The sequence below is a fragment of the Glossina fuscipes genome, unplaced genomic scaffold (genome assembly GCF_014805625.2).
Source record: "Glossina fuscipes isolate IAEA_lab_2018 unplaced genomic scaffold, Yale_Gfus_2 0, whole genome shotgun sequence".
NCBI lineage: Eukaryota > Metazoa > Arthropoda > Insecta > Diptera > Glossinidae > Glossina > Glossina fuscipes.
In genome coordinates, this window is record NW_023998414.1 from 3669242 (window position 1) to 3695910 (window position 26669).

The window sequence follows — 26669 nt, forward strand, 5'->3', positions numbered from 1 at the left end:
TTTTGAACCGCTACTCAATAATAGGCCATCGTTGAGCCATCCTCGTAGCATGTCATATATAAAATTTTTCTTTATTAAGCGTGGACTGCTCAAGATCGGCTCCAAGTATTCAACATTTTGTACGAGAACAAATGAGAAATTAAAAACCCAAACATGGTAAACTTTACCGTACTTTTCCCGAAAATAGCCCAATACTTTAAAAACATCTGAAATTGAGAAAGAATGAAAAGTTAGAGAGAATCGAAAAAAAACATCACGGCATATATAAAAGCACAACAGAGGCTAGGCATGAGATTGCCCATTAAGTATTCTACACCACTTCGCCTACTGTAGTCCAAAGTTAAAATTTTTTGAATATGTTTACTTATATTAATAAAAGATAGTGTAACCTTCTTTAGAATGCAACTCTGTCTACTATAAAATATAACACACACACCTACAATTTCTCATCAATTTTTTATTTTTATTTTTTTTTTTTATTGAAAAAATAAAATAGGCGACATAACCGACCGGTAAATGCGCTACTTAAGGCATCAAGCATTATAGCTCATTTCTAAGGTATATTTTCACATCTCCCTCATTAATTTTAAATAGCAAGAACCTAATTTCTAAACTATTTTTTCGAAACGCTTTAATAATCGGAAGTTTTTGCATATAAAGTCTTTTTCAGATGCGGCCTTGTATGGGGAATAACCGCAAGAGTAATGCGATATGATATGCTTTTAATAAAGTATTTCATCCGTGGTCCTATGTATTGAACACATAACAATAATAACACGTGGAGTAATGGCAGGTCTTTCTGAGTATTGCATACATTCGCTAGCGATGTACGGTAAAATAATTTCTATATCTAAAAATTCTCCGCAAATATTCCGAATAGGAGGAGAAAAAGACAGCACCACAGGGTGAATGATAACACAACCAAGTCTTCTATTTCTATTAGATCTGTAATCACCGCACAATAATACCATATTGGAAATATTTGGTTTAAGCCATGTTTCTGAAAACACAATTATTTGGAAATAAAAAGTCTGAGATATTTGTATAAAAACTGTGCAGTTCAATGCTCAATTTTCTCAATACCGTTTTGATTACGGATATGAATGGAAGTTATTAATCCTTTTTAGACTAAACTGATTGTTATTAAGTTTGGTCCCAGACTTGGGAATACATATTTTCAATAAATCCCAAGCGACCATAACAATTTGTTTGCAAGATTTTTTTTGTTCTTTTACAATAATTCAATGGAAAGGAAATAGGGCGGAATATTGAAAGATAAAATATCCCTGTGGCGAATTTGGCTTGAATTTGGCAACGCCGCCAAGATTGGTGAGATTAACTTCTAGATATTTACAAGCTACGTAATCCTTGATGTCATTAATATATGAAGAACAAATCTCCAACTTCTATTATAACTAGATGTGAAGCTGTTATTGTACATGAATCGGAAGCAACAACTGTCCTAGCAACACCTACAATGCTTGATAATGCCAAGTCAATGTAAACCTCGCAGGCATAACGACCCGACAGAGATGGAACATTGCGCCCATTTGAAGCACTAGATATTTCGACAATAAAGATCTGACAAGACATATCAGTAACTTTACGAAGAGACTTGGGCAGAACTCGTTTACATCAGTGGTGAAAAGTAATGGATATGGGTAAAGAAAAACATTTACAGAAGGAAATGCCAGTAGAAAGTTATAAAGAAAACATCAAAGCGGAAATATCAGTTTGCTTGGCCGATATAAAGCGATAAGAAGAAGATTTACAAATGCTTTTAGCATGTAAGCAATACGCGCTTGTTTAATATAGATTAGCAAACACTACGAAAATAAATTTTCATCCTAAAAGTATGTAAAATTAGAAAGCAAAAACTGCTTGACTAATAAGAGATTAATTGCTAAAGAGAGAAACTTCGGGGCGCAAAAGTGAAAGTTAAATAAAAGAAGTAAAAACATTTTCATCGTGCTCGACCGACTGATAAATACCTTACACCGCATTGACTAAGGTACTGGGTACGCATTGAAAATTCAGCATAGTTCATTTTTATATCGAACTGGTATTATGAATCAATTTCCATCATGAAATATTAAAACTGAAACTTGTCTGTCCTGCGAAACAAATATTTTCGGGTAGGGTAGGATCTAAAAACAGGCATAGATGCTCACAATTTGGTATAGCGATCTTTTTTTAGCTAAATTCCTATTATGGGTTAAGTATTCATCATAGTATGTTAAAATTTAGTCTTTTCCCTCCTACAGAGGATAAATTTTCAGTGAAAATATATGTATAGAGTAGGGTCCAAAAAATTGACCAAATTAAGCAAAATTAATTTTTTTTATTTTAAATTATCATTATGAGCTCATTTTCATCATGAAGGTCGACAGTTTTCGTACCAAATTTAAAATGCCCAAATACTCTGACTTAGCCACTTTTGTCGAGAAATTATAGAAATTGCATTTTTTTGCACCTAGCGCTAAATGGGGAGTGGTTAAAGAAGTGGACCGATCCCAATCGTTTTCGATAGCGTTCGTTCTTGAGTCAAAGCACGGCACTGTTCTAAATTTCATCAAAATATGTGCGCAATTGCGACCTGCAGCTTGAACACAAATTTACATGGGCAGACATCAGATGGACAGACGGACAAACAGGGTTAGATCAATTCCGATTCTGATTCTGAATCGATCGGTATAATAAAATTTGGATTTATCCTAAGCCCTTCTACATGTTGCATACGTCTTAATATACATAGTAACTTAGTATACCTTGTAGAACAAGCGGTATAGGGCATAAAAAGCAAAACTGATGAGAAGACAATGAGTGGAATTATTTTAGAGGAAAAAATAATCAAATAGAGCTAATGTTATAATAGATTGTTAAACGCTTCACTACCACACATGTTTATCGATCGGTCTTACAAGCAAAAAAAGAGAAAAAATAACGTATGTCGTCGTATACAAGACTGCTAAATCCTTATTGTCAAAACGGCGATAAGTTCTAATGGATTAAAGCAAAAATTGGTAAAATACGATAACCACACACAAACGCACGCACACAAACACACACACACAATTTTATAATTGTTGAGAATCTGTTTAAATTAAAAATGCGATTAGCATTTCATGCCCGGGCGCGTTATTTGACGTGTGCGGACGTGGTTTGTTGTCCCTTTTTTTACGCAGAATATATAAAGTTTAAGGCACGACTTGACATAGATGCGCCTTTTATTTTAGCAATTAGTTCGGAATTATTTTCTAAATGAATTTCATTGTTAAAACTAAAATTCATAAGAAAAAATTTTTTTTTAATTAAGTCCTTATGGGCGCCCGCACCTAGATAGAATAAATTAAGCGGCCAGCGACCCAAAACGGAATATTGATAAGTTATTTAATGAGGTGCCTTTAAAAGCAGCCCAAGCAAATTACTTGTGGGATCGGTGCCCATAGTCGTTAGAACGTCACCGATTAATGGTAGAGTTAGTTTTGGACCTGGTATCCCATGTTTACGAAAATGATTTCTGACGCGTTTCTTTTGAATAAAATCCCACAAAAGGATCGCTGATACTATTAGAATTATTGCGGTCCAGTACATAATAATAATTTCGCTTTCACAGCACAAGGATACTTTGATTTTAATGTTTTTTTTTTGTTTTTTTTTTTTTTTCTAAATGCTTTTCAATTCTGTTTAGGTTAACGTATATATTGGTACTGGATGTGAAGCGATTAAAGTGAAAAATTATAAAATAAATAAATTTTGCATAATCTATTCGCTAGTTCGCGCTCGTTTTAGAATCGCTTTTAATTGGAACAAACGCAATATGGCCTTACATGAGTGTATTTAAAATTGAATTGTTACTACATCCGATACTATTAGGATTCTTATATTAGCTATCATAGTGAATAACTTTTGCTTTCAATATTTCTAGCTAGATGTAAGAAATATATACCAACAGGCATTCAATTGAATGCTTTTAGTAGTTGTGATAAACATTCTCCCATTAGCGAAAATGATTGAAAGATAGGTAATCTAAGAATACGTATTGAGGCTTCCGGAGGTAATAATCTTCATCCCTTGAAAGTATACATATGGCGCTTACTTTTATATATTTTAGGTTAACTTATTAAATTATCCGGGCGTATGAATCAATTCATAACAACTATTGTATTATAGAGATGTATAATACAATTTTCGATTATTGGTTCTGGGTCACCGATTCATGCAATGAAAGTCAATACGCTGTTGTCGATAACGTGCTTTAAATTCGATTTTATTACTTGCAAACAAAGAAAACAAGAGTTGCTCTAAAAAAAAAAAAATATATATATATATATATATATATGTATGCATATATATATATATATGTACAATTGATTTTATTTGTTTTTTAAATTGAAAAAAAAAATTGATTGTTACACTTGCATACCATACACTGCCTGTTGGGTGTGGGTGACATGAGGCAGCTGAGGATAGGATAGGCCCATCTTTTGTTATACCATTCGATGCATCATTTTTTTCTAAATTGAACTCTACTGAAAATGGATTGGATCTTTGACATTTCTATGACCAGTCATAACCCCATATAACGGTTTTGTTTGAAAAATGTCATTATACGAGAAATATTCACAATTGCAAAATTATTTCGACAAAAATCGCAGAGTAACAGTATTTCAAAATTCTAAAATAATGTAAAGGCTTTGAATCGAATGGTCGAATTTTTTGAAGCACCTTGCATACGGCTGTTGCTACGAAAAGTAAGTTTTCATATAACAATTTAATTTTTAATATTTTTTTTTTTTGGTAAAAATTGATTCACAATGGCAATTTTAATCTAAAAATTCACTTTACCGGATTAGAGTCACGTAAATCAATGTTTTTGAACCTCATATGATATGACACGGGTTCTTCTGAAAACTAGGACTTTATATGGCAATAAAACCTATTATATAGTACTTTAGGATGCAAATGAATTAAGAAGCGTAAAATCCTTGACAAAAAAATTGACTTTACTAGGTTTGAATCATGTCCACACTACTGCATATATTAGCAAGCAACAAGGTACAATATTTTACCATGCGAATCGCTATAGGGTATAGTGTTTAATGATCGACATTGCTCGAATAATGAGGTTTTATTTGCATTTAATTTGTTTATTGATGCAAAAACCGCAAGTCGCGCTTAGCATTCCGTCATAAGACCTCATTTGCTTTTCACACTGCAAAACATCTCAAATCTCTTAATGAGAATGTTTGTAAATATGAATTACACGATCTAAGTTATGGAGGCATTATAAAATTTCAAATGACGATAGACGCACCAAAGAAAAGTAAGCCTGACTGACACATCAATCAAGTAAAGTCTCCGCTGTATTGAGCGTCTTTTTGTAGTTTTTCGGCTGTCATGTGATTGACGCTTAGTGCCTTCGTTATTTCCTGCGTGCTTGCTTGCGTGCCAGTCCAAGCTCCGAGATGCATCTTTGAGATCGAAATTTTCGAAACGGAATCGAGTAAACTATGCTTGCGTTCGCAGCATTCTCCCCGCACACAATTCACAAATTTTCTTTTTTTTTTTGCATTACATTCTTCACATATTTCACTCATTTTCAAATGTAATATAACCTTTTAAAAAAATTAAAAAAATAAAGTGAAATGTCACCTTTCCGTTTCAGACGAATCGGGTGAGTGTCGTCCGCTATGAAGGTATCAATGTCATCCCGTGAAAAAATCCACGGAGAATTTTCAATATGACCTAATTAAATAATTAACAGTATCTCTGAATGCGCTTTTTGATCTTCCGAATGCATATATACATAGATATATATGTATGCTCCCCCTCACCCATCGTCACGGAGAGGGTGAATATTGCATCCAGAATAAAATCAATTGCAGGACAAAGTATACGATTGTATTGAAAGCCTATAGCAGATATGGTATCATGGCCCATACGCTTATTCGCCCATTTTTCATTGATAAAATAAATTGCTGAATAATTGTAGATTGTTCTATATCTTATTTGTTTATTGGCTTTTTTCTTTTTTTCAAACCGATATTTATGCCATTTTTGGAATGCATACCAACTGAGTAGGCGGGCCTTGGTTCACTACCCAAACGTATAAATTCGTAATGCAATAGCAATCGAATCATTGTACATTTCATTTGTAGCAAAGCAAATCGTCCGCCGATGCATTTGCGAGGACCACCAGCAAAAGGTATAAAAGCAAAGGGATCAAGCGTATTCAAGCTGTCATTAAGAAAGCGTTCAGGCAAGAATTCGTCTGGCCTGGAGAATATTTCGGGATCACTGTTGCTGAATAACGATAGGAAGGCGACTGTGGTACCGGCCGGTATAACTTTATCGTCTGCCATAATAGAAAGGAAATAAACAAATCAAAATTAATCAGAGATGACTGAGCTCTTCATTAATCATACGAATCATACCAATTTTAATATCTTCAAAGAGATAGCGAGCAAATATCGGGACTATAGTATACATACGCATGGCTTCTTTTATGGTAGACTCGAGATATTTCATTGCATTTAAGTCATTCATTGTCAATGAACGTTGATGAAAATTGCCCAAGACTTGTGAAATTTCTTGATAAATTCTTTGCTGTATTTCCGGGTAACACGATACCGCGTACATGGTATAGGCTAAAGCATTGGCCGTTGTATCATTACCAGCGATTATAATTGTATAAATCTCATCGCGTATATCTTGATCGGTTAGGGGCTTGCCGTTGATTTGCGAGCGTAACAATATATCAATAAAAGGCTTACGTTGTCGTTCGAAACCCAACACATCGTTATCATGGGTGCCGTTCTCGCTTACGTTTTCAAGAGAAGTTGTCCTTTCAAGTTCGTATGCTTGCCGCTTGCGTTGCAGAATTTTATCATAGAATCCATTAACAGATTTTAATAATCGTTGTGACTTCCTATAGTTTTTACTATCGAGTAATTTGTAGAAGAATTCATCATGCAGCCAAGGTCTTACTGCCCGTTCACCAAATAAATGCATAACTCTACAAATTATTCATCAATTAATAATTTCGATAATTGAATTGAGATAAATGAAAAGATTAAAATGAAATCCATCTTACTCAAGAATATTATGCACGTAGGTTGCATGATCTATGTTGTCTGGATTATATTTGGTGTCGAGAACTGTTTCCAGTATTATCGCTAAAGTGGAACGAGCTGTCCAAAAGTAAGCATCCAGTACGGTCCTACCGTCTGCATACGTTTCCAATTGCTGGGTTAATTCGATACTATTTTTATCGAATATCTCAATATATTGATTTAGTAATTTGTAATGGAATGCGGGAGTTATAATTTTATGCCTCCCATACCATTTTGTACTCGATTTATTAGCTATAAGTCCATCGCCGGTTATATAACTAAGCAATTCATATTGCTTAGGTTTAGAGATCACATTCGAGTTAAACAAGATATGCTTATAATATTTGGGATCAGCGACCACCAAAGCACTCGTATGACCTAACCAAAAATGGAAAACCTTTCCATATTGCTTGAACAGGCCGCTACCAAATTTATAAATACCTGCGATTATAATCAAGCAGAAATTTTAATCATCTCGAAAAATGTATACCGTGCATATTTAATTGAACATCAGGACTTCTCTTAAATTATAAAAATACCGTAGCCTTAGATAAAGAATGGAAATATTTTCAAAAGTCAATTCATATATCAATTTTAGCGCCATTCTGTTTTTGCTTGCTCCTCCATCTTAAAAATTTAATGTGAAAGCTTTATGAAGGACTAACAGATTCTATCAAAATATATTAATGTATTCCCTGTCAAACCTAAACCCTTCCTTCAGCTAATTACATCACATGATTTATATATAGGATTTATATATAGGACCAAAGCGCCATAAACAAGGTTCTAAAATGGTGCCATTAACATCAAACCTTATTGCAACCTTGTGACAGTTTACTTTTTCTTATAATAGGACCAATCATACAGAGGACATATCCTGTCACAAAGAAAGGAGAAAAATGAAATAGTATCTAAATGGGAATATGGTGATCGCTGCCCAATCAATACCAACTAAACGTTCACTATAGCAAAGGCCTAAGAAAGTTCTACCTCATTTGAGATTTGAACTAGCGTAGAGTGACTCGCTGATAACCGCTGTTCCTTCGTACTCGGTTACATCTTTTTAAACCTTATGATATCAAAGAAGGATACCTTTTAGTTCAGCACATTACTCTCTCGTCTGTTGTCCGGAACGATATCAATGCGATTAATCAGAATCTTAAATGTTTAATAATTAAGTAGATTTTGAAAGATTTCCCGGACGCCCTTTAGTTTAGTTAATACGAACAAAAAAGAAACCGGAGTTCGAATACGTTGTTAGAGAGAGCTAGTAGAGAGAACTACTATATAGAGTATGTATATTCGTGATCAGCGTGAAATTCCGAATTGATTAAATCATGTCTGTCCGTCTGTCCGTCAGTGCGGTGTGTGTTGTTGGCACTCTCCTGATCGGAAAAATGAAAATATTGACTTCGAGGTTGTTGGACCAAATTGATTAGAGCAGAAGTCCACAGTGAAGCGTAAAATGAACGTAACTACCTTTTTCTGAACAAATTTCCTTTTTTTCACTTTGTTTTTGTGACAACAAGGTAGAATCTTTAAAATTATTTTGTGGTCCTTCCTTAAATGAAGATTAATTATCTACCACGATTAACGATATGGGTATCAAGTAAAAGAACTAGGCGAGCAGAACGCGGAAAGTATAGTGCTGGGTATGCGAAATTCGATCCCTATCGAATATAACTATTTTACTTGGTGCAATGTGCCGATATGTGTTGATTCGTTTTTTTTCAAATTTTTCCTTTTCTTCGTTTTATATAAAAAATTTTTGACATTATTAGTTACCTTCTGGTGTTAGACCTAAGAAGAGGAGAGCATCACCGATAAATGGTAGACTATTAGAAGGTCCTCGAATACCTTGTTTAGCGAAATAACGTTTAATTTTTCTTAAGCGTAAATAGTCCCATAGTAGAAAAAAAAATATTTCAAAAGTTAATAAAATCCAAAACATTTTTGAATGATTTATTCATTTATTCCTTTGTTATTTCAAATCTTGTAATGCGTTGCTTTTTTTGTTTGTTTTTTTGTTCACCTCAAATATTTATCACTTTTCAGTTCATAGCCTTAATTAAAACTGACCCAATTTGTAAACTTCTAATAGCAATATATAAAAATTTTGAAAATATTTATAAATATTCACATAAATATACTGGTTTTGTGTTTTTTCATTTTTTTGCCTTTTGTCGTTTGGGTAAATTATTACCTTTGCTTACTCAAATCCAAAGCAAGTGGTAGTACTAAGTAAAGTTCGTACTAAGTTAAAAAGTTCATTTAATTTCGGAGCGCGAATTGACGACCTGTTTTGCAAAACAGTTAAACACAGTCGTGTTTTTTCGATGCTTATTAAAGATAAAAGATGATAATTTTTAATAAAACCGGATGATCAATAAGAAAGTTTTCAGATCCACCTTGGATATCATAGGCGCAGCAATAAGCGGGCCCGAATCTTCTTCACCTTGCGCTTTTCACGGTCCAATTTAGCTCTGAAATTAAATTGCGAACCAAAACGTAGAGCGAAAATATATAGACAAGTTTTCAAATCCAACACCACTTGGAACGCAAGAATATCCAAAAGGGGTTAAGTCAAACCACATCTTTATTGGTTTTCTACATTGACTTAAGATTGCCTGTTTGTCTATCTGGCTGTCCATGGTCATGTAATTTTGCCTTTACCCTATAGGTCGTAATTCTTAGGATATCGTGATTGGTTTACAAGTACGTCCACAATTAATAATGAAATTTTAATTCCAACTTATTTCCAATCTATTCTGGGAAGTAACGTGTGATAAACCTTAACTTTTCTAAGCTGCCAATTTTCAAAAACTGATTTGTTGGATTCCTAGATATATTAATTATATTTAACATTAAGAAGAGTCTCAAGTCCTAGTTAAAAATTAGGCGTCACATAACTTGGCTATTGCGATATAGAAATTAATTAAAGATCTCTTAAATCCTTTTACAGTCTCCGTTTTCTAGATAAATACTCGAAGATTTAAGGTCCAGTACTCTGCTTCTTCTCTTCTTCTAATTGCAATTGGTAGTAATTAGGTGGGATTAGTTTAACTTATAGCAAAGTAAACAATGCCAAAATCACATTTTTGCCTCCATGCTTTACTTGTTACAACCATTGGTTGAAGCCCTCACAGATAGTATATCCCTTTTAAATTCTAAAAAAAATATATTGTCTTTAGATGTCTGCGGGCAGCAGACGTTTGGTATCGATCTACCACTTCCGCTATCCCAGTTATTGGTTGTCACTTATCAATAGTCATTAACAACGCTTGTAATTTTTATTTTTCCAAGTTTAAAAAGATAGTCGTTTCAAATTTTCACCAGCTTTCGAAATTTACTTAATCTTAGTAAAATTTTTCATTTCAATCCCATGCATACACAGCTCCAGGTGTTGGCAATTTAGCGCCACTAGATTTGGCAGTGTCTTTACCAGTAGCCAGTAGCTTCTGTTGCACCAAATCTATGGGTGGCATTACATCACGTCGAGGATCTCGTACGCAATAGTAATTGGCAGATAATATATGAGCTGGACCACCGGGCACATCGGGTGGTGGTTGTGTCCGATCGGCTACACCATCTTCGAAGCGTAAGGCAACTGTATGCTCACGCTAGAAAAATTAGAGAAACTTAATTTATGCACCTAAAACCTTACATAATCAAAAAGGATAGTTTCTTTGATTGTATACATACACCCAGCAAAAAAGCACGTAAACGTTGTAAAAATGGTGCTATATCGCGACGTGCAGCCATTTTATCTACGTAAGCCTAGAAATTCAACAAATTATGGAGTATTTTTCTTTAATTGTTTACGATTTGAAAATTAAATACAAACTTCAGTATTTACTAAATGTTATAATGATAATAAGCAAACATAATGGTCACACATATATATTTCCTCATTCGCTTTCCAACACTAAATTGGCTTTCGTTTTCATAGTGATGTAAGGATTGAGAAGACTTATATCGATTGAAAACCCATCAATTAAAGGTGTAATGTTAAATTATTGTTTCTTTTTATTTATCGATAACTTTTATTAGTTGCTACTTTAAAAAGTTAGAGATGTAAATATTTATATATCGTTTTAAATAATTAGAAAGTACTTTCATCGCAAACGATAAGCAGGGCCCCTTTTCTGCAACTGTTTACTACAAACAAACATCAGCTGTTCATCGCTAATAATTTCTTTGTTTCGCGGCCAAACAGAAAAGAATGCTTATAAATGTAAGAAGACTGGCATTTTATTGATTTTTGTATCGAATAAATTTCAATTTTTTACTTGCACGAGATGTCTGGGCAACGTGCTCTACCACAGTCAAAAGAAGCCCTCCTGAAATCGTATCAAACACGCTTGAAAGATGATGTTAAAAGCATATTAGAAAATTTTGAAGGTAAATTATTTGCTTTTATATATCCTGATTTTATTAATTATTTACGTATTAAACGTAAACTACAAGTTTTCGCACGTTCTTCATACAGTTGCATTAACTGTTGCATTCCTTGCCATAATCCAGCCCCCGTTAAAGCACAACATTCCTGCACTGTCCATAGATGCTGATGCAATGTATCTAATTCTAATACTTGCACAATTTCTTGGGCGTTTAAAGCGTTAGCCAAATCTTGTTTATTGGCAAATATTAAAAAAATGGCGTGAGCCAACTCATTACGCCACCATAACCATCTCAATTCCTCTGCTGCCAGTGGAATCCTTGCCAAATCAGCTGCGTCCACAACAAAAATGATAGCTCTGGTATTTTGATTATAATGTTTCCAGAGCAGGCGGGTTTTTGGTTTACCGCCGCTGACATCCCAGATATTCAGCAAATGTTTACCACATCGTATTGTCTCCACATTAAAACCTATAGTCGGCACAATTTCTTCTGGAGATTTCGCGTTTTTAAGCTGATATAATATGGTAGTCTTTCCAGCATTATCCAAACCCAACATACCAACTTTTATTTCGCGATTTGGTTTACTGAAGAAACGTCCAATAAATCGTGTCCACCGTTGGCCCATAGTTTTATACGCAAATTGAAACGAATAATAAAATATTTTTCCATCTATTTAACTTAGTTTCTAACTAAGTGAATAAGAGGACCGATTCTATCGGCTGTTCGAGAGTAAATGAAATTTCATACTTTTGCTATTCAGTCTCAAGTCTGGTTTTATTTATTCCTATTCGTTCGCTTTGCCCCCTTTTTGCGCGAATAAACGAAAGGCACTAGTTTCTCAAATGTTTTCATTACTGTTTATTAAATATACATAATTAAACAGATGGATTAGGATATGAGAAGTTAAAATTATTTTTATTACTAACAATTTACAAATAAAATTCTGAAAAAAAAAAACTATTTTCTAGCGAATTGCAATATTTTGATAATTATAAACCTGCCAGCAAACGGACCAGAATCACATATACCCTACGCTGTTCAGTCGTTTTAGCAAATCTTCCACTCAATTTTACTTTGTTATCTACTATATGTGTTGCGTGAAGGGCACCCATTTACACGTTTGATCTATAGAATAATTTTAAGATATGTTAGCATCCTTTCTGAAACTTTGCATCGTTATACTAACCGAAATTTCATATTCTTTATACGATTCGCGAAAGAAAGATGGTTACAATGAAATGGCACGGTCACCACTATGAAGTTAGTCGAAACTTCTGCTGATTTCCAAAAAAGAAAGTAAACCGCACTAGAACGTACTGTTTGGAACCGTGACTTCCGCATTCGAAAATACTATTTCTATTTCTAAGCTTTACTTCTTAGCATTAAAATACCTCACTTTTCTTAATTCGGGAAAAAATGGCGATGAGTCGGTAAGCGCTACGATACCCTGGTCAAGAAGCCATACTGGAGACCAATCGAATGAATTAATAAGTATTATTCGAAATTTTCCTTATATTCCTTATATACGGGCTTACAGGGAACAAAAAGTTGCCTCAACCAAACCGAGAGCACTACTGTAGCTCATTACCAACAATAAACGATGCCATTGCGTCGTTCATGAAAGAAAAAACGGCCGCGATATACCAAAAGGCATTATAGGGTGATTTTTCAACATGACTTTGTTCGGTCTCTTATTACGAAATTTGTGCGAAAAATATTAGCAACACGAAACTGGAAAGTTTTACAAATTCCGCCTTCTGATCAACACTTATTTCCCGCGTTCGTTGTCTACCCGAGCTGTGTATCGATTTTGGTGATAATCCATACACCTAGATTCTTTGGTACATATCGTTAAAAGGCCGACTGCGATATCGGTAAGCTTTTCATGTAGGTAAAAAGTCTTTGTTGTCAGGAATGAACAAAATATTTTATACCATTTTTGTAAACGTATATGTACGATAGTTACACTTCTAATGCATAATTAAATTGAAGTACTTTGGTTAAAAAAGCTTTCGTCGAAATGAAACGCTCCGCTCTATAGCGATCGCAATAACATGTGTTCGAAAAGAACAATATTTCATGGAAGTGAGGAACGCGACTGAATCTTCCTTTACAAAGATTTATTGTTTTCGAGAACAAGTACCGTTAGGAGTTTTATGGTTGACAACATGTAAAGCCTATCCAATACTTCTTCATATCAAGAGTTTTTCGACTACCAGGATAATGTTTGCTCCTTAAAGTGTGCTAGTTTTGCGTTGAATCGAATAAGGCTATTTTTGTAAGCTTTACTTAGTTGCCTTTCAAAGACCCTAATGACATGCGACATTGCTTTCCGGACAATGATTCAAAATCAAATTTTTTAAGTCACAAAGTATTTTGTTGAACATTTTTTTCAATTTGCATGTTGGCATGGACGCACTGGAATTTTAGAAAATGAATTAAAACATTAAATGAAAATTTAATTAATGATATGTAAATCATTTATCTATTATTTAAATATGCAATATATGTATATGGATGAATATCTATGAAGAGGGAGATATGGCGAAGCAAAATGTCTATTAAACTGAGCGAACATATCCGATTAACGATTTATTCTTTTGCGCTGTAACATTTCACGTAAATACTCCAAGCCTTCATATAGGCCGTTACCTAGGACAGCGCAAGTGGCGTGGACATACCATTCTTGCTGCAATTGGTGCAAACTTAAATTTTTTGCCAATTCACTAACACTCAATGCATGCGGCAAGTCTTGCTTATTTGCAAATACCAAGAGCACGGCATTACGAAGATCATCGTGTTCCAGCATGGTGTGCAATTCCAGCCTTGCCTCAGATATACGATCAATATCGGCTGCATCTACTACAAATATAACGGCTGATGTATTGGGAAAATAATGATACCAAAGATGTCGAATTTTCATTTGCCCGCCAATATCCCAAACTGTGAAACGTATGTTCTTATATTCGACGACCTCCACGTTGAAACCAATTGTCGGTATGGATGAGATAACTTCGCCCACTTTCAGTTTATAGAGTATTGTGGTTTTGCCGGCACCATCAAGACCGACCATCAGAATGCGCACATCACGTTTCCCCAGAAATGAGTTTAACAGAGTAGTTATGATTAAACCCATCGGAGGAAAAATATATTATTTTTTCCTATATTTTTTTTTTATTTATTTATTTTTTTTTTTTTTAAACAAAAATTCAATTTTTTACGTTCGTTTGTTTGTTTGCTTTCTGAAATTTTAAAGTTTTATAACAAGAGTTGCTAAATGACTGGCAGACATCGCAGGGAAACACAACAGATTTTATTACATTACTGACGTGGTGTTTCAAAATTTTTAAGCGTATTTACTATTACACATTAAAAATTCCCTAATGCTTATGTTGTGTTAGCTAGAAATTGTGAAATTAAGCAATTATGAAAGAGAAAAAACAAACGATCCTAAAAATCGACAATTTTTATCCATAATGCAAACGATGTTGCATTTCTCAAAGCACAGAACACTGTTTGTAATGTGTTTCAAAAGTTAATATTTCTCTATTAAAGCTTCTAAAAAGTTGATCAGCTACGAGTCGCATGAGCACAAAAGCAAAAACAAAAAACACGCTTTAAACAATTTGTCATTTAATCAAATAATTAAAGCCGATCTTGTTGCAAGTCTGTAAATATTCTGTCCCCGAAATCTTGTTATACCAATGAAAAAATTTATCGCCGTCGATGCAAATGAGAGAAGTTTAGAATACACTTTTTCAACCTTTGTAAGGCTCAGCTTTACTCTTCACTTCTGTATAGCGCGTCGAAATGTCAAAAGAGAAAGAAGAATTTTCAAGATCACTATATGAAATTGTTGTAAAGACGTTTATTGAGGACGATGACATGCAGGCCCTTTTGGCAATCACTCCTTCCGGATGTTCTTCGATCAATATCTGCTGCTTGTGCGCCTACCTGAAACCTACGCTGATCAATACATTATACGTGCTATATCTGATGCTTTGCGATTATTCCAAGCGAAGAAACTTCTGATTTCGGTGGTAGGTAGGAAGATAGGCAAAACTTGTTCTTCATTGGCCTATTATTGATGGCTTCCCTTTGTTTTTACACACACAGAATCCTTCCCATCTCGGCAGTCTTCTGGCTATTTGGGAGAGAACATTATTATTATATTTGTCATTGAGGTTAATATTTTCCTTCAATATAAGGAATAAATTATATAATGATAGTAATAATAATAATGATTAAAAAAACAAAAAATTATATTGAAATCTTTGTAGAAACAGTTAAGCTGGCACGAGGCGAAGGCGACTCACAGCTCTCCAAAACCACTCAATGTGAACAGGACACATATGAAATGCAAGTACGAGCTGCCAATATAGGTAAGCTAAAAGGAAAATGAAAGAAAGTTCCACCACCGCCCCAGGAGCGCCCGTTTTTAAAACTTAAAATTAATTTTCAGAGACACTTCATAACGCCAAGTTAAACAAAAAATATGTATGTCAGCTTTATCAGCTGGCGTCTACTTTTTGGAATCGTTATATCGATGACAAAAAGTGAGATAGACAATTGGAACTTGCTTCTTGGGTCCTGAATTTAAGTGGTGGATACAATTTATTTACTTTTTAGATTTACATAAAAAAATAAATTATTCTTTTATTATTATTTCAGTGCGGGCTTTTGAATCGTTAATGAAACTGGTTTCCGATATTAAACAATATTTAATTTTGAACGATTTTCATTCGGTTAATGAGGCCATAGCTACCAATTCACAATTGTTTCGCGCTACTCAACGGGATTGTGATAAAAAATTAATGAAATTACGCGATGAGATGGCTTTAGATTTATATGATTTAGAAGAAGAATATTATACAAGTATATTTAAGTAAAAAACTTTATCAATTTCATTCATTCTTTCTTTTCTCATTTTCATCGTTTAGAAATGGACCGGGTTGTGTTCGTTTTTTAAGTAAATTGAATTTACTTTTTGGGTTTCCTTCTTGCTGCTGCTGTTGTTGCGGTATTTTTGTCACCACGGTTTCAAGTTTAGCTATTCCTTTAATGCATTCTAGTAAATCTTTCGATTGCTTACTTTTATTACTCGAAAGAGGAATAATCTCAATCAATAGCTCTCGTGCTCCAGAGAATAATAAAATCTATAGTAAAAGTTCTCCATGTTTGAAGCAATAGACAAAAGAGAGGCAGTGTCTGCGCACTTATGCTAAGAGAAATAATTCCATGTTTTTTCAATATTTCTGGAATCAAAAAAGAAACAAAAACATCCGATTGAGAATTAGAAATGAATTGTGTTTCTTAACCTAGGAAACCCGTCGAAGCAATTTTCTTGTAGAGAGAAAAAATGTTTAAATAAGTGAGATCAGAAAAATATCTGCACAGTAAAAAGCTCTTTCATGGATTTTTTTTATGATCCGTGTTCTTAAGGACAGTTAAGTTTGTTGTTCCGGAATAATTGACTTCTTTCTGTATGGTGGTAATGGGTATGATTTAGAATTTAGTATATAGTTTAGTAAATAATTTTAGAAATTATAATTTTTTTTCTACTGTCAAAAATTAGGGATAAATCAAGGTCATCATACCCAGCAATTAAACTACACTTAATTCTGAGCTATTCTGGTTGGTCCGCCCGTACATTTTGAACTAAAAATATTGGGCTAAAAGTATGAGATTAAGAAATTGACATAAAAACGATATATCTAATTTGCCTACGGTTTTGTATTATGCGCAAGTCCGCCAAAAAAAAACAGAAAGAAGGTAAATGTATGAAAAGATCTTTGTCATCAATGGTCATGAAATTTCTTGTTCATCTTGGTTTGTCTGTCGATTAGCAGAATTTTTAATATGACAAAAATTAGGATAAGCATAAATGATAACCTTTGAAAAACTTTTCAGCCTCACTTCAAGATATCAAAGGCGAGCATCGTGTATTATAAGTCTTAAAATTCCGATTTAACCGATTGAATGTAAAATGCTGCGATTGCTTCTTACTTATCCTTATCCTTATTCCGGCTTTACTTAGGAATTATATGCTTCGCCGTATATTTTTTTGCTTTGTTCTTATGATTAGTGGTGCTAGATTCAGAGCTTGGTCGTTAGATTTTATATATTTATATATTTAATAAATACATCTAATTAGATTAAGCAAAGTATTTTAAGTTGGCAGTGCCTCGTTTTTGTTACTTTTTTCTCGTGAACTTCTCTGTCTTTGAAACATATGTAAGAACAGTTGTTCGCATACAATCAGCTAGAAGCATGACATTTTAGCTAAAATTAATAAATTATAAATAAAACGTAAAGTTATTTACTAAAACTCCTTGAAAAAAGGCATTTACGAAGTGATCAGCGATATTTGATAGTGACTTAAAGCAGGAAACATTCATGGATAATGAATTTTTTACGTCAAACATTTAATGTTACGAAACAAGTGACAACACAAGGTATGTTCTGGCCGTATATATATATATATATATATATATATAAGTATGCGTAAACATAATTTCCGCTAGGAAATAAATCTATTTGTATGTGAATTTAAAACGCTTTTAATTGAAAGATAATCGTTATACGAAATATCTGATTTGTTTTTTTAAAAGCGATAAGTAAAAACAGAATCGTTAAAAAGTTCGACTTAAGATCGAAAGCGACCGCAATATAATCACTTTAATAATTTAAAATGATCTCGATGGAATCGTTCACTTGTGTAAGCCAAAAATCCGTACCGAATGCTTTATGTGACGTGATGAGATATTTTTATGCTTACATACATTACTCATACATATTTACCGCCCCAAAAACTAGGAAACTAGCAGAAACGCCTGCAAGCAAATTAATTAGAGACTTTGTTTAAGCCGAAAGTACTTAATTGAAATTTAAAATTTCATGCGGATAGCGTTTACACAAGCATAAGTATAACTTGATCACAATGATACCCCAATAGTAAAATCATATTTTTGTCTTGTAATCGTAATTCATCATACGGGGAGTTTCAATTTTGAAGGCTTCTAAGCCACACTTTTCATTTTCACTGAACTAATAGATAAAGGAAGACCAGATTCTTATTCAGAAAAATATATTAAATAATAAGGATATATAGTCTAATCGATACTCGATTCGAAGGGAACATAGCTATGATTATCTTTCCCTTTCACTTTGTTCCCTTCGTTCATTGTCAGCGATTGCATTTGCCACAGTAAATATGTAAATGTAAGTAAGTACACAGTAAATATTGATTATCACGATGGTCATGACCACAAATCGATTTGAAATTAATCCGACATACAACGGAAAAAATCGTCTTGTAACCAAGCAAAACTAACATAAACTATCCTATAGGTTCGCTATAGCAATTGTCAAACTTTTGAAAAAATATTACATTTTAAAATTTCCATATTCCCTTAAGATGTGTATGTTGTTACCGAAGGCTGTTTTTTTTAACTTTTTGACCTTTATGTCCCCTTCCTTGCTTGGCCATGCATTTAAATCTCAATTATAAAATCTATTTTATAAAAGTGTAAGAATGTTATCTGGACTCCCTAACAAATTGCCGGTTTATTGTTCTAACAATATTTACCTTATTTTGGGAAAACGTAAAAATTGTCACATCATCTCTAGCATCTCAATGTTTTGTAAGTGAATGCATTTTAGGGTAAAACTAACATCTGTGTTTATTGTTTGTTTTTTAATACACAAGTGGAAATGCGCGTACGTTAGGCGTACGCTTGTCAGACGCCAAATTAAATTACTGCACCATTTAGGGACGAAATGTCAGCAGGTGTTAGAGAGAAGAACGTTTGGAGTAAAAGGGTTCAAATTTCAAATGCAATGATTTGCTAAATTTTTTCCTATAAAGAAAAGGGAATTTCGATCTTAAGTTCTGATGCTATCATCATGTTAGGGGAAGATAAAATCAACATTCAGAAGGACACTTGGAAATAATAAACGCGTGCCAAAACTACAAAATATTCAAAAATTGCTTTTCTGTTATTCATTTATTCATTCGAATGATTCAGCAAAACGAAAGTTAATCTACTGCCCAAGTGAAAAAGGTATGATTGTGAATTAATTAAACGGTCTCCTAACTGTTTAGTTTTATGTCTATTGAATGAGATGGCCCTCCGTTTTTCTTCGCTTTTCTAGATTGGTGGCAATTTTTTCATTGGCCTTTGCTTGCCTCCGCAATTTGGGTTTACGCCCTACATAGACGATGCATTTTGAATCATTTTCTTACAATCGAAATGCGTACGCATAACAAAATTATTTTGTTCGCAGCACAATTTTCCACTGTACAATTACCACGATCCGGAAATAGCAGTGCTGCCGGCTTATGTTTATCAAAGTGACCCGTAAGCAAATAGACGGAGTGACCATTTGTTAAGAGTGGATGCGAGGTTCTTAGCAGACTATTTTCAAATTAAAATTAAAAAAATTTATGTCTCTTGTTCATATATTCCTTTACTATCAGATTTGGATATATACATGAAGCATGTCTCATTTCTTCAGGAGATCTCGAGCAAATTGAAACGCAACGATATTCTTATCGTAATGGGTGGCTTTAGTCTACCTCAGACGTTTTAGCAATTCTACGATGTTGGTAAAAGGTTTATTCTTGTCTTGCTTGAATAGCGCGGCTCGATATATTTTTCGATGATATTTTTGATCTATAATAACAAAATTCTAGACCTAGTATTTTCTAAATAGGATGAGATGTAAATCCTGAGGGTAAATATCATCAAACGCTCAAAAATTCTCTGCATCTTGTAGTGTCTTAAGTACCGGTGCAACGCAAGAAATATTAATCATGGAGAGAGAAAAAGTCTAAATTTTTCAACTATCCTCACGCGAAGAAAGCATTCAATAGCTTTGGGAATTTCGTTAAGTCTGAAAAGAAAGTACAATATGGATTATCGTAGTCAGCGGAACAGATCTATATTGTAGTTACACGGATTTGAAATTTATTCCTACTTAGTTTCGTATTCCCTATGCATAAAACGGGCAATAGGCACTTGATTGATAAGTACAAACACATCCATAAACTTAGTGCATTACCAACATCCTTTGAATACACAATGGTACAAAGAGTATTCTGTAGTGCGAAAACAATTAAATCTCACGCTCAATATGGATTCATTAATGAATGGTCTACGCTGACAACCCTTTATGGACCTATCATGTTCGATACAGAAAACGTTTTGTAATCATTTTCTAGCTACAATCTGCTAATGATGAAACTTGATTTGATGGATTTGCCTCCATATTATCTGAATTGGATTGCTTCATATATAAAGCTTGGAGTTCAGTCTTACACAACTAGTGCACGTTTAGACCAAAACTAGATAGAATACACCAACTGGGATATGGTTGCATGCATTTTTTAATCAATTAATTTATGTTACGTCACTATTATCATATGTCAAGAGCGATTGTTATTAACGTCGCTAGTCATAAGCGCAAAGCAAACGCCATTTGTAAGTTGAGAACATAGCCGCCACTGAGTCAGAGATCACAAACAATCTATCAATGATCTATTTTTTTAAAAATGTATTTTAAAAATGTCCGTCAAATCAATCCTTTCGTAAATATTCAGTTATATTTATAGTCATAGCATATTTACAATAATTTAATGCATTTTGCATCTCAGGTGTTATTTTGAATACTCGAAATCCCAAAATAATCGGATGTATACACAAAAAGCGCATTCAAGTTGAAATCAATTAATCCACTGTTGTCTTTGCACTACATTCGATTCGTAACTTATTGTTATTGTTATTGTGTTAGCCTTTCTTCTGTCATAGTCCTTTTATGCTCATTTTATTTTTGTATCCTTTTTTTTTTTCTTTTTTATTTATTTATTTATTTATTTTTTTTTTTTTTCACTTTTTGCTTATGCAAAATATTTCACACACTGTACATCATTGTGTTACGCTTGATATTTATTCATCTATTGTCATAAACATATTCATTTTGAAATGATTAACAACGAAACTGTCCATAGAGATTATAAAAATGTTTTATTCCCTCACAAACCGCAATAATGCACACGCTATGGGTGGTCGGTTGGTAAGTAATAAGTCGAAATCTGCGAAATTGAAATATACACAAACTATTATTGGAAAATGTGTTTGCGAATGAAAAGGCCACAGTTTCCTATACCTTTAGCAACGAATTAAATCACATTTCGTATTTTATAATAATCAGGCAGGAGGACCTCATTTGCTATTATATTAATTGCACTAAATTTTCTTATATGCAGTATAGTAGAAATTAGTTAATAGTTTCTTATAACCGTACTTGTCCTACAAGTACGAAAGTTAATTCTCTTCGCTTTAGATCACAAAAATCGATCTTCAATGGCGAAAAGATTGCAAAATCATGGAGCTGGTACTCATAAATCATCGTGAATCTGCTCAAATGGTGAGCATCATTTTTAGGCTCGGTCCAGAAACTTTAATTAATGTATTGACTCCAGACAGTTGTTGCTGTTCTCTCTTCGTCTCTATCTCTCTCTCTCTCTCTCTCTCTCTCTCTCTCCTACAAGAGTTTTTAACCAAAAATCTCAGCAAATACGATCTAAAGAGCCTGTCGCTCATGTGATATGGCGCCAAGTAGTCAAGTAGGTAAGAACCGTGGCACGAACAAGTTAGTTTTCGCGGGTTCAAATCTGAGTGCGATAGAGTTTACTTTGAGCAGCGCTATAATTTAGTCGGTAAAGGTATAACGCTTACAGGTTTGGGGGGTGTTCTCCTTCGTTCTGATCGTCGCCGTGTTATACGAGTATGGCACATCCCCTGACTGATTGGTCATTTAACAAAAAAAAAAAAAAAAAAAAAAAATCTTTTATTAGTAAACCTACGATGACCACTACTGAACTCAATTGATTTAAGTTTGGTCAATCGGCCTACAATAATTTAATGAAGAATAGCTTGGATTATTGGTTCGATTACTGCTTTGCTACTTTCAAGGCGAAAAAGTTAAACTTGATGGCCAAACTATCGATTTTCGGCTATGCGGAAATGTATAAATCAACCATGGTAAATAGATCGATCGTTTCCAATAAGAAATTATTACGTTGCTGTTTATACGAGCACGGAAGTTTCGACTGTACCGTAGCCGACGTCTGTCTGGATCGCTTTAAGGACATTGATACGATATAAAGGACTAGAAAGCCATATATTTCAATCAAGAATGAAGTGAATTGAAAAATTTTAATGATGATTTTCTTTAACGATCAATAATGTAAACAACAAAAATTGTTACAACTGTAAGCATTTCGAACGATCTCAACTGAAATCGTTTCCGTTTTTCTCATCAAACTCATATGGGAAAATATGCGAAATAGAAATAATGACAACAATGGCGATTGATTTATATAAAATTGAAACAATGGATGCAGGAAAAGGGGTCAATTTCAAGCAAACCAAAGGTTAAGGTGACCGCTGACTAAATGGAGAAAGCAACAAAAAACGAACGAAATCATCGGCCAAAATAAATAATCATTTATTTCCATCAATCTTTTCACAAATATGGCTCAAGTAATAAAAAAAATTCTATTATTATTCGTCATCAATGCAATGCAGTGGAACGAACAGCAGCAAAAACAATGATGAACAATGGATTCCGTCATATTTGGTTAAAATTGCTTTGCATTGTTTTTTGTTTTGTGTCATTGGTCAGAGATTTTCCGCAGAGATTAACCCAAAACCATATGAATTGAATATTGATTTTCTTTTATTTTCAATTTTTTATAATATTTTTCCCTTTTGTGCGAAGGTGGACGATGATTATGAATAGTTTTGCAAAAAAAAAAAAATTACTCTTCCACATTTAATCCGTTATGTATTTTGTATGTCAATGCCTATAGATGTGTATTGATTTTATTTATTTATTTATTTATTTTTTTATTTTTATTTTTATTTTTTTTTGTAATTGCTGCCCACACATCTGTCGCGTCCATTGCTAAGATATTCAACCCCTATTGTTCTTCATTTTTACTATACTATCTTCGGCATTAATCACTGGGGAAAATCATTACAGATTAAACGCATGTTTGTCACACTTTTTGGTTTTAGCTACATTTTTGTGGTTATATCTAAAGAGAGTACATTTATGTTATGAATATATATATATATATATGTATGTATGAATTTAACTGTGCCGTGCAGAGAGACTAAATGGTACTATAGGTTGGTAAATAAGACTGTATTGTCCTTAAGCTATACGCAATTGTATAAATTATCGCATATTTATGCGTGTGCAAAAATATAATTTTCTTGGAGCTTCTGCGCCAAAGAATCGTCATTTGCGGAAAACTTTGCTTTTCGTCCTTAATTTGATTGATAGTCCCGATATATTCTTACTGTTGATGAAGAGTGGATGCGTAACAAAATTCAAAGCTGAAATAATGCAATAGTAGCGATAGTATCTAAATCACAAATGTCGACAATACAGCTGAATATCGATTGTGGGAATACTTCCGTGGGTGGGTCAAAGTCAAAATAATGCAATAGTAGCGATAGTATGTAAATCACAAATGTCGACAATAAAGCTGAATATCGATTGTGGGAATATTTGCGTGGGTGGGTTAGTAGCTGGTCGCAGTGTGGTCTGTCTCATTCAAACCAAATGAAACCATCGCCGAAATATGCTAACAACAATAATTTGTTTTGACTGAGACGAAAAAATGGACATGATATCGTAAAATAGTACCTATTGACGGACAATATTTTGAATAGCAAATGTATGATCAGTTTTTTGCAATAAAGTCTCGAGGCAACAAACTTATGCACCTATACATATATGTATTGTCGAATATCGCCGCGTTCAGTAGATATAAGTTCAGAAAGTTGGGATTGTTAAGCGTATAAGCTTGGCATACGAAAGAGTACAGTTATCACGAGAAGCAAATTGGAGTTTGCAACATGGTAGGAACAATTAACAATTACATAATGGGCGCTTGCATGTATTTTGATCGGCAACATCTGTTACTGACAATGATTAAATAATGCACGCAACAGTTTCCTTTGACCCTTGCCTACATTATATAACAGGTTTCCATTTTATATTATTCAGGCTATGCAGTGTGCATACAGACGTTAAAACGCTCAATACTGCATTTTTGACATTTCGTCGCTGCTTGAGCCTATCAAACACTTTTAGCAGCTTATGATGATGCTGCTCCTTCATATCGCAATTATCGGTTCACATAGGATGAAAAAGATTTAAAAGGAGGAAAAATTAACCAAAACCGTTTAAATATTGCGATTTCATCGCTTGCCAGGCATATAAAGATAAGTTTTCTACGGTATATTATGATTGGCGATGACAATTAGATCTACTACGACAAACCCAAGCAAAAAAAGTCATGGTTTTGTCCGGGAGGATCATCCACATCAACACTGAATTGGAATATTCATAGAAATGAAGCTTTGCTGTGCATATGGTGAGATCAGCAAGTTGTAGCGTATTAGGAGCCATTGGACGGAGTTTGGGCACACTCTGCTTAAACTTGTAATTGTTGCATTTTGACTGGCACTGACCGACTGGTAAGTGAGCCGCATTGGGCTCTAGTCTTAACAGAGGCTACTCGTCTTTCTGGTATGGCATTGTGGTGGAAACCTGCTTTCACTGCTTCCCTGCACTATTATGGTTGTTTGAATTCGACTTTAAGCTTTGCTCACATCCTTTTCCAAGAGTGTCGTTTCCCTAATTAAACGATAAAGGTTGGAATAGACCGCGTCCGTCCAATGAGAATCTAGTTAAAATTCTATGGGTATGAATATAGTATGAAAATCTGAACGCTCCGACACGCTCTCAATTGCGAAGCGTTTTCGGGTAAATAAATTTGAGTTGCAGAAGTTGTTGGATAGTCTATCCAATAGCAAAAATATTAATGCACGTCCTAATCTAGATATAATAGAAGGCGAAAATTTTATAAAGGTTCCATGTTCGATCCAGCAATGAACGTTCAAACAGCGAAATTCTCTGTGTATTACATTTGCTACAAGATCTTATAATGAAATATCAATTGTCCAAGCTTCCTGATAACTTTCTTTCCTTTGCTCATTGTAACAAGTTCGATCAATTACGAACCATACCTTAATCAAACCTTTCGAAATATATTCAAAAAAGGGTCAAATTATCGAATACGTTGATCACCTGATCAGCTGACTGACTACAGATGTGCTTAAATACTTAATAATTTTTATATGATGGCTTGAGGCGATAAGTATTGACGACATCCTCCCAATGTAAGAAAGTAGTGAAAAGTTTGTTGTGTTGATTTCGATTTCGAAAATGCTTGAATATGTTTAGAAATAAATATTCATTCAATATCATTATGTATTCTGTTTCTGCTCTCATTTCAGTTGTCAATAATTCATTGATGCAAATGCGTGAAATAGCTTCGCTATATCGAATGCATCGTACGGGACCGCATATAAAAACACGACCACCTCGGAAGCCGTTAGATGGTAAACCCTTCGCTAAGGGTGTCGTATTGAAAACGTTAATTAAGAAACCGAAAAAACCCAATTCGGCGAATCGTAAATGCGTTTTGGTCCGCCTTTCTACCGGGAAAGAAATGGTAGCCTATGTTCCAGGCATTGGTCATAATCTGCAAGAACATAATATTGTTTTAGTGCGGGTCGGTCGTTTACAGGATGTCCCTGGTGTTAAGCTGAAGTGTGTGCGCGGTGTTTTTGATTTAAATCATGTGGTTAAAAATAAATAAAATTATTTTTAAGAAATGAAAAAATAAAAAATAAAAAAAAAAAAACCAAATATAAAAGTAAACATTTATAATCATTTGCTGGAGATTATCATTTGTCTTAGGACAAAATTAAAAGAAAAGGTCAAGTTTAACCATCATACACATACACACGTACGCACACAATTTGGAAAAAAAAAAAAACAAAAAAAAAATGACGATATTATTATGTCTTCTGTCGTAATCTTAAGTCAACAACAGTACTTTACCTTAACAATGTATAGAGATGATGGGTGTATAAGAAGATTTTTGCTTTTCCTTTTCCTATTTGTATTGTATTTGGTTTTGTTATATTGCTGTAAAAAGACATAAGAAAAATTTGCTAAGAAAAAACATAAAATGGATTTATTGGTATTTTTACGCTTTAGGAATTA

The 26669-nt window shown here is 33.8% G+C and overlaps 5 protein-coding genes across 7 annotated transcripts in view; 2 read left to right on the forward strand and 3 right to left on the reverse strand.

Moving 5' to 3' along the window:
- LOC119644736 (cytochrome P450 4d2-like) overlaps positions 1-10243 on the reverse strand; it is a 12373-nt gene extending 2130 nt beyond the window's left edge. The window contains exons 1-6 of the mRNA XM_038044454.1: positions 10231-10243; positions 8901-8972; positions 7097-7556; positions 6438-7018; positions 6044-6358; positions 5838-5981 (exon numbers count right to left, since the gene is read on the reverse strand). Of these exons, the coding sequence (XP_037900382.1) occupies positions 5838-5981; positions 6044-6358; positions 6438-7018; positions 7097-7556; positions 8901-8972; positions 10231-10243 (1585 nt within the window). The remainder of the gene's footprint in view (positions 1-5837; positions 5982-6043; positions 6359-6437; positions 7019-7096; positions 7557-8900; positions 8973-10230) is intronic.
- Positions 10244-10382: 139 nt separating this feature from the next.
- Positions 10383-11060, reverse strand: LOC119640472 (NADH dehydrogenase [ubiquinone] 1 alpha subcomplex subunit 7). Of its 2 annotated transcripts, XM_038038564.1 has the most exons (3): positions 10960-11060; positions 10818-10892; positions 10383-10735 (listed from the first exon to the last, which is right to left on the reverse strand). In XM_038038564.1, exons 2-3 carry the CDS (start codon positions 10875-10877, stop codon positions 10490-10492), a joined length of 306 nt encoding a protein of 101 aa, XP_037894492.1. In that variant the 5' UTR covers positions 10878-10892; positions 10960-11060; the 3' UTR covers positions 10383-10489. The 2 variants fall into 2 exon arrangements, with proteins under 2 accessions (XP_037894492.1, XP_037894483.1); XM_038038555.1 differs by having other exon boundaries at positions 10818-11007.
- Positions 11061-11232: 172 nt separating this feature from the next.
- LOC119639069 (mediator of RNA polymerase II transcription subunit 22) lies at positions 11233-16696 on the forward strand. Of its 2 annotated transcripts, XM_038036258.1 has the most exons (5): positions 11233-11349; positions 11414-11516; positions 15797-15898; positions 16188-16391; positions 16457-16696. In XM_038036258.1, the coding sequence occupies exons 1-5, from the start codon at positions 11338-11340 to the stop codon at positions 16483-16485; spliced, it is 450 nt and encodes a 149-aa protein (XP_037892186.1). In that variant the 5' UTR covers positions 11233-11337; the 3' UTR covers positions 16486-16696. The 2 variants fall into 2 exon arrangements, with proteins under 2 accessions (XP_037892186.1, XP_037892195.1); XM_038036267.1 differs by lacking the exon at positions 16457-16696 and having other exon boundaries at positions 16188-16405.
- Positions 11440-14652, reverse strand: LOC119639651 (ADP-ribosylation factor D-like). Its single transcript, XM_038037195.1, has 2 exons — positions 14106-14652; positions 11440-12185 (listed from the first exon to the last, which is right to left on the reverse strand). The coding sequence occupies exons 1-2, from the start codon at positions 14650-14652 to the stop codon at positions 11554-11556; spliced, it is 1179 nt and encodes a 392-aa protein (XP_037893123.1). The 3' UTR covers positions 11440-11553.
- Positions 16697-17764: 1068 nt separating the features above from the next.
- On the forward strand, positions 17765-26424 carry LOC119639519 (40S ribosomal protein S12, mitochondrial). Its single transcript, XM_038036955.1, has 2 exons — positions 17765-17971; positions 25895-26424. The coding sequence occupies exons 1-2, from the start codon at positions 17920-17922 to the stop codon at positions 26257-26259; spliced, it is 417 nt and encodes a 138-aa protein (XP_037892883.1). The 5' UTR covers positions 17765-17919; the 3' UTR covers positions 26260-26424.
- The last annotated feature ends 245 nt before the right edge of the window (positions 26425-26669 follow it).

Coding starts and splice junctions, on each gene's coding strand:
- LOC119640472 (XM_038038564.1), bottom strand. CDS start 10,877: ATGGCTGCACGTCGCGATATAGCACCATTTTTACAACGTTTACGTGCT. Junction 10,736..10,817: donor TACGTGCTTTTTTGCTGGGT/GTATGTATACAA, acceptor TAATTTTTCTAG/CGTGAGCATACAGTTGCCTT.
- LOC119639069 (XM_038036258.1), top strand. Junction 11,517..15,796: donor CATATTAGAAAATTTTGAAG/GTAAATTATTTG, acceptor AAATCTTTGTAG/AAACAGTTAAGCTGGCACGA. Junction 16,392..16,456: donor AGAAGAAGAATATTATACAA/GTATATTTAAGT, acceptor TTCATCGTTTAG/AAATGGACCGGGTTGTGTTC.
- LOC119639651 (XM_038037195.1), bottom strand. CDS start 14,652: ATGGGTTTAATCATAACTACTCTGTTAAACTCATTTCTGGGGAAACGT. Junction 12,186..14,105: donor ACAGCGCAAAAGAATAAATC/GTTAATCGGATA, acceptor TAAGTTAAATAG/ATGGAAAAATATTTTATTAT.
- LOC119639519 (XM_038036955.1), top strand. CDS start 17,920: ATGAATTTTTTACGTCAAACATTTAATGTTACGAAACAAGTGACAACA. Junction 17,972..25,894: donor GAAACAAGTGACAACACAAG/GTATGTTCTGGC, acceptor CTCTCATTTCAG/TTGTCAATAATTCATTGATG.